Source organism: Emys orbicularis, chromosome 5 (assembly GCF_028017835.1).
Source record: "Emys orbicularis isolate rEmyOrb1 chromosome 5, rEmyOrb1.hap1, whole genome shotgun sequence".
NCBI classification, from domain to species: Eukaryota; Metazoa; Chordata; order Testudines; family Emydidae; genus Emys; species Emys orbicularis.
Window position 1 is genome coordinate 34,833,538 of NC_088687.1, and position 7,733 is coordinate 34,841,270.

At 42.9% G+C, this 7,733-nt stretch overlaps 1 protein-coding gene across 1 annotated transcript in view; it reads left to right on the forward strand.

Moving 5' to 3' along the window:
* Window positions 1-4,233, forward strand: part of CENPE (centromere protein E) — an 82,777-nt gene extending 78,544 nt beyond the window's left edge. The window contains exons 42-46 of the mRNA XM_065405362.1: window positions 199-311; window positions 804-901; window positions 1,878-2,040; window positions 2,549-2,808; window positions 4,136-4,233. Coding sequence (XP_065261434.1) covers window positions 199-311; window positions 804-901; window positions 1,878-2,040; window positions 2,549-2,808; window positions 4,136-4,233 — 732 coding nt within the window. The remainder of the gene's footprint in view (window positions 1-198; window positions 312-803; window positions 902-1,877; window positions 2,041-2,548; window positions 2,809-4,135) is intronic.
* Window positions 4,234-7,733: the final 3,500 nt, after the last annotated feature.

Sequence of the window (7,733 nt, forward strand, 5' to 3'; positions counted from 1 at the left end):
TGACAAAATTTGCAGAATTTTAAAATATTGTGCGCTGAATTTTAATTTTTTGGCACAGAATGCCCTCAGGAGTAAAGTTATATCATTAGAATAAGAGTATTGCCTCTGCAAGATGGTATTCAAATATCCCTAATTAACTTTAAGAGATCTAACTTTCTTATCACTAGATCTCCTCTTTTCTCCCACCCAACATATTAGGCGAAATTAGATAAAGGTGCCACATTATATAAAGAAGAAATTGATCATCTCAAAACTCAGTTGGTGAAAGCTGACATGGAAAGAATGAAGCAATCCAGAATTTTTGAACAGGAGTAAGTTTAAGTTTTTTACTGTACTATGCATCCTGTAATTTCCAAGTTATTTTTTTGGAAAGCATAAGATCTGATGTTTAAAAGTAGTTTTTTATACAGGTTGTTTCAAACATCCTACCTAGACACTTCAGATATCTCCCAGGAATAGGTAGAAACTGCACTGAAAATACAAACCTTATTGGATATTTGGTGCTCAAGCATGGTTTTGAAGAGAGCTCTGAGTGTCTTTAATCTACCCAGAAACTATAGAGCCATTTTGTCATAAGGGGTGGGGGGTGAGGGGCTGTGTAAATTAAATATTTTGTGTTTCCTTGGTGAAGAGTTCAAGTTTCTTAGCTCTGATATGTTTTGCTATTTTATCAGTATATTTGGATCCTGTTGCTGTTTGATTTCTCATTTGGAGAAGAACAGACAAATTAAAACTGCAGAATGTTGCAGAATTACACAATGGCAAACTGCTAAAATAGTGGCTTCCTCTTTTTCCTTATGCAGAATTGCTACTACAAAAGCTCTTGCAGAACACAAAGAGGAACAGTTAAGAAAATTAAAAGAAGAACTGAGAAGAGCACAGCAAGAACAAGATGTTACTGGTAAATAAAAAATACATACATAGAATTGAGGCTGTGGGTTGTACATAAAGCACTAGATAGAAAAATGTTAGTCTTTGGTCCACAGTTGGTTAAAGGAGGGATAGGACTTTCTTTGGGACATATGGTAGGTGAGGTGTAATGAGAGAGCTCTTCACACCCCACTCGTTAACTCTGGAAATCACAGTAATTTAGTGCTTAGAGTTCTTCCGTATGTGACTGCAGCAGTGACGAGGTATGAAAGTGCAGACCTTTAATTTTTTTTTTTTTTTGCTTGTCATATCTGAAGGACGTGTCTGGCTATTTCTATAATTGGCCCTACACTTTCATCAAACACTCCTGGACAGAGTGGTACACAGTTCGTGGCAAGTTTGTATAGCTTTTGCAAAACTAGAGGCAAAAGGGAATCCTCACTATATCAAGATGTGAGACAGTGGGGCCTAGTAGATAGAGCACTGGGCTGTGACTTGAAAGACCTGGGTTCTGTTTCTGGCTTTGTTCACTGGGTTACTTTGAGCAAATCACTTGCTCTCTCTAGGCCTCAACTTACCCACCTGTAAAAGGGGAATAACAATTCTTTCCTCTTTTTGTAAAGTGCTTTAAGAGCTATTACTGAATAATTCTATGAACTAGGTATTATGGTTATCTCTTCTAACCATAACTGATATAATATTACTGTATTTTGGATTTGTCAGTTAAATTTATTAGATCATCTGATTTACTAGAGAACCATTTGAATTTTATACTAGGTAACTGGCAGTCTGTGTGAATTCCTGTATAGAAAGGTTGAAGCTGTTGTAACCGTATTTGTAACCTGTACAGTGAACACTTAATCCCAAAAGGGAATTTTAATATAATTTTCTAGTCATAGAACACTACTTTATTTACTTTATGAAGGTCAACTTTACTTGATTTTTGTATTGTCCAAGATATAGCAAATAATAGCTTCTAATATATATTCAAATAATTTTTTCCCCAGTAATATCAGGAAAAGATGTTCCTCAGGAATCACATATACCCCTGACTTGTGGTGGTGGAAGTGGGATTGTGCAGAGCACACAAATGCTCATTTTAAAATCTGAACAAGCTAAATTACAGAAAGAAAACCTGCAGTTGAAGAAAAACAATGACCTTCTAGTAAGGTAAGTTTAAAAAGCTGATCATCAGAGTCTAGAATGTCGTTTCTGATTTAACTGCATACATTACTATACTTGCTGTTTGATTTATAACCAAATGCGGTAAGAGTTCATATTTCTGGGGAGAATCCTAGAAATGAGAAATTTTGAAAGATCCATTTGTTTGATGAACTTTCTTCTCTTTGTGGCCGGGGACTTGTGCCTTTCACACCTCAGCGGTTTGAATCCGGATACCACCAGTGGTGACATTTTATCATTCAGTCTCTTCCTTACACCTTAGGAAAGGAGCTGGCTTCCCTTCTTAATATAAACTTGCTCACATGAGTTGGCAGTAATTGGTTATCTGTTCAGCAGTTTTGCAGCAGAAAGTTGAATGGGTATGGAGAGTTAACTGCTTTGATTCTAGAGATTGTCCCTTGAAGTCAGGCTCAGGACACATTGATATGGCAGTGTGAGGGAACTTGTATTGTCATGCTTCCAGTAGTTTACACTTTTATCATTTTCTCCTTTTAAGCAATGAGCTTCAGCTAAAAGAAGAACTAACCAAATGGAAAGAGAGAGCACTAAAAATGAGAGCAGAATCCTGTAGAGACACCACTCGGGAAAAGATACAGAGGTCTCCAAGGAAGACCACACCTCGTTCAGTTAAAGAGCAAATGCCTTCTCCCTCCAAGGAAGTTTCTTCACGAGAAATCCTGCCTCTGGATTCACCAAACACACTGCCTCTGACTTGTCCAAATTTCTTCGATAATTCAAGCTTAGGCACACTTACAGGTGCGTAATGCAATACTGTTTCTGTTAGGAACACCTATTCAGTAGAACGTTAAAGGGTTGGCTAGCCAGACCTGTGAAAGGTCTAGTGTAGGTACACGCTACAGTTAATTCATATGTACTGGGGGACTTGAATACCTCAACTGGGTAAGTATTGGAAAGATTGGGCTAGCTTTTATTGCAGTATAAACTGAATTTAGTGATTAGCAGAAAGGCTGGACAAATGAAATATTGTGCAATTGTACAGTGGATATATTGGGTTCTGAGTGGGGGGGGGTGTTGTATTTTTTTATTTACATTATTTCATTTATGTAGTTTTAGTTCAGAAAGGTTTGGAAGGGGTGAATTCTAGACCTGGTTGGGATTTTTTTGGATTAAACAGTTCTTTGTTGTAAACTGCTAGTTTGTTGAAATAGAAGAACCTCAATTTCCCATATCATAAGTAGTTCCCTAACAACTGGAATATTGGCTACTCTGGGGTAGGTGACTCTTGTTTTTAGCCAGATGTTTCAAAAGATCTGTATTTTATCCCAATCTAGAACAAAACCAGATGCCAAAACCTCAAAACTTTGCACAAAATGGCATTCTTGTCTTCTGGCCAGCCCAAGTGAATTCTCCAGCATTGGCCCTCCACCAATGCAGAGAGCTATGAGCTAGTTTCACCCACATGACTCTAGAGGCAGCATTTAAGCAAATTTCTGTCTCCAAGGCCTAACCTTTAGTTTCAAGAGCAAGTTTTGCACCCAAGCCACTAGTCTCTCCATCTCCAGTTGCAAAGATGGCAGCCTGGGCAATGTCTCCTTTCCCATTCCCCCTACCCTGGTTTGCTCTGCTCCTTTTCTTTCCTGCCTGTCTCCACAAACCTTGGCCTGCAAATAATGGCTTCTCTGCTCTTCTCCACCCAGCCACCTTTTGTGGGGGAAGCCTTTACTGGTGGCCTGCATTACATCTTAACAGCACCATTGCAGCCACTATTAGCTGTTTGAAAAACCATCAATACTCCCCAGCAGTGTGGTGAAGTACTAGGTCGCTGGAGCAAGTTTTGACATTGTCACCACTGTTCAGTGAGTGTGATCTAACTTGTTGCTGCCGCTTCTGCCAGCAAATCTCCCAATGTCTGAGGTCCCCACACAATTCCATGTCCCAGCCCAACTGCTAAGATCAAAGAAGCGCCTTGTCTAGACTAGGATTTAAAGGTAGTGGTTGGATCATGTAGTCTAGCTCAATCTTTTGAACACTTTCTAAAAGTCTAGACAAGACAAAGCAATTGTACTCTAGCATGTGCTAAACTGGGAAAGTTGCAAGTCTTTCTATTTTCTCTCTTACTTAGACATGCGACCTGCAGGAACAGAGCGTATAGAAGATCGCTTTAAGCACTTGTTTGGAGCGTCAGAAAAAGATAAAGCACCTGACTGCACAACCCAGTAAAGGTGCCCGTTATTGTTCACTGTCCTTGCTAGTGGATAAAGTCAGAGATTGCATATAGAGAAGACGTGCTACAGAAGTAGCTGGTATGTTATAACTCTAGCCAGTGGGAAGAAGCTTTCTTGGAGCAGGAACTAAGCAAGTAACTGGAAAAGCTGGAATACAAAAATGTGACAATAGTGTTGCCTGCATTCAGCTGATGGTCTCACTGTAGCAGTTCTGCATTGCTCCTCTTGTGATGGCAAAGATAACAAAGCCAGCCAGCTGAAGAGGAAATGAAAACTGGAATGGATCACAAATCAGAGAATCTCTACTGTGAAACTTATCAATGTTAAACTTTCCCCTCTCACTCCTAAGACAACCCTCCCAAGGGCAATCAGTTTAATCTTGGAAGTCCATAAGGAAAGTGGAGAGAACTTTTTCTGCTACTCTTTTTCTAGTGTTCAGTGTTATTTCAAGTTTTATATGTTGACTTTTCTAGGATGGGGAATAGCATTCTCATTCAACTTCATTTAACCAGTTTATATATAATATTCTATTTATGAGCTCACAATCAAGGCTGTGTTTTTAAAAAGTCTCTAATTCATATCTGCAGTGCACAGTTGATTCTGGTCTGAGTAATTTTACTTTTGTCAATAAAGATTGTTATATGCATATAGGCAGTCAAACTAGAATTGGTCATTGTACTATTGCCATTTCTTGTTGTGTCATTGGGGGACATGGCAGGAGGCTCCTGCCTACTGGTCATAGCTGTGATGGGGGGGTCTCGCCTAGCAGCAAGTAAGGGGTTCATATACTCTATCACATACCCTCCCCCTTAGGTTCTGCTGTGGGGCTTTATCAGGCAAATCCTCCCTCTCCCTCCCCGAAAAGAAATTGGTCTTAATGTTTTTCCCAGCCCCGTGAAGGATTTCAAAGCTATAGGGCGGTAGCAAGACATACCATCTCATTAGCCTAGGGTTGGTGTCTTTCATGGTGTACAGCCAACGTACTAGGGCATGGTCACCAGTTTGAAGGAGTTCCCCCACAGATAATAGCTCAGCGCATCCACAGCCCATTTCACCAGGAGGACTTCCTTTTTTATGACTGAGTAGGATGTCTCTCGTGGAAACAATTTCTTGCTGAGGTATACTGTGGGGTGCTTCTCCCCGTCAATGTTCTGGGACAACACTGCACTCAGGACCACTTCTGAGGCATCCATCTGAAGAGTGAACTCAGGGGTGAAGTCCAGATGGGTGAGTACGGGTTCCTGGCTCAGCCTCTCCTTCACTTCCCAGAAGACCATTTCACAGGCTGCTGACCACGGGACCTTCTAGCGCTGTTCTTCACCAGGTCAGTTAGGGGCATTGCGATCATGGCAAACGCCGGGAAGAATCGTCAATAGTACTCTGTGAGGCCAAACCTGGTGCACTTGCTGCTTGGTTGTAGAAACAACGCACTTTGCCTGGGCTTGTCCTTTATCTACCAGGGGTCTTTGTTTTCCTCCTCCCACGCGGTAGCCCAGAGATGTCACCTCCTGCTGCCCCGGATGGCATTTGGCTGGGTTCACCATCAACCCTGCCACCTTCAACGTCTACAATACGGCCATGACATGTTTAAGATGGTCTTCCCAGTCCTGGCTGTAAATGATGTAGTCTATGTATGTTGCAGCGTACACCCCGTGTGGCTGTAGTACCCAGTCCATTAGACGCTGGAAAGTCGCACCGCTCCATGTAGGCTGAAGGGCATCATTATAAATTGGTACAGCCTCCAGGGTGTGAAGAACGTAGTTTTCTTCCGTGCTTTGTTTGTTGGGGGGACCTGCCAGTAGCCCTTGGTTTGCTCTAGGATGGAGAGGTAATTGGCAGAGCCCCGCCGGTCAAGCAGCTCATTGACCCATGTTTTTGCCCATTTAAAAAAAATACAGGCAACCTTTTATTTTGAGAAACTCCAGCATCCCCATGCTTTGGAGCAAGGAGTTGAAATTTGGTAGGGGTGGCCTATGTATCAGGGATGTGCCTTTTGCCATCCATATGATGATCTGCCCAAATTTGGCCAAGTTAAGAGTCTGAAAAACTGCAATTTGCACATGTTCCGTAGAGACTTGCTAGGGCTTCACAACTTAATTTTCCCAAAGATTTCATGTACTGTGTATGTTGTAGTCTGGGGCTGAGCAAGACTCCCCCTGCATTTGGAGTTCTGGGCCATGCTGGGTCCAGAACTGAGCAGGGAGCCTCTCTCTCCTGTGCTTTCAGTACTCCCACTTCTGGGCTCAGGCAGAATGGAGGAGAAAGCCACCTGAATCGAATGCAGAGGGAGCAAGGGTGGAATCTGCATGGGCAGGGTGAGGAGAGTGTGACGAGCCTGGAGAGGAACAGACTGAGATAGGCAGTGGGTGACTGGGACAGGCTGGGCAAGTTGACTGGGGATTAGGGAGCCAGGAGATAGGGGAAACATCTGATCAGGAGCCAGAGTGCAGGAGGAAGAGAACTGGAATTGGATGTGCAGAGTGGGACATGGAGTTAGGCTGGGGGGGCATACTGAAATTGGACATGGACCCCAAAAGAGATCCAGGAGTTAGTGGGGATGTGAGTTGAGGGAATCAAGAGGGCAGGGAGAAAAGAAACAAGCTTGGCTCAGGAGCAGGGAATAGTTGGGCAAGGATACTGTCAGGGAGTACAGGGGATGAGATTTGGATTGGCTGGCAAGGACGCTAGGGACAAGGAGCTGGGGAGTAAGGTTGGAAACAACAGAGTGAGATGAAGGGGGGAAGACAATGCAAGGAGTCTGGGACTGAGATGAGAAGTCTGAAGAATGGAGACTCGGACTGGATAAGTGAGGAGAATGAGACTGGGACAAGGAGCCAGGACAGGGAAGAGAAAGACAGGGGCAAAAGAATCTGTACACACTATTACTCCCTTCCAGAGTCTGGAATGGAACCCACATGCTTGAGTCTTGCTGTTCCTCTGCTTCCATAAATGGCTGTGAAACCCTCTGGTAAAGTGTCTCATCCCCTCCAGTGCTGGTCCACGTAGAGGATGGCAACTTACTACTGTTATCAGTTACTCCATTAGCTCCCGTAGCAGGTTCCAATCCTGCGGATGAATCACAGCTCAATGTGATGCCACATGCTGGAATTTGTTTTTTCAATTTGCTTTTTTTTAAAAAACCTAGGACATTACACATACAAAGCTACATTAAAAGGCCATTATTGAGGTTGCAGACTGAAGTAATAACTTAGGAAATGCCAGTATGAGCACCCATGTGAGGGCTCAACCAGGAGTATGATGCCCAAGGAGGAGAGAACCCCTCATAATCTGCTATGGGATATGTTTTTTGCAAACTCGGGAGGCTCTGCATTCCCCCCCCCCCCAAAAAAAAAACCTGGCTGCTGAATCAATAAACCCCATCTCTGGTCTTCAGCTCACCCTTCCAGGAATTGTTTTTCTCCCTTAGTGCTCCCCATCACCCCAGTCCAACCACAATATTCCCTCAGTCCACATTCCATATACGGGCAACCCTGC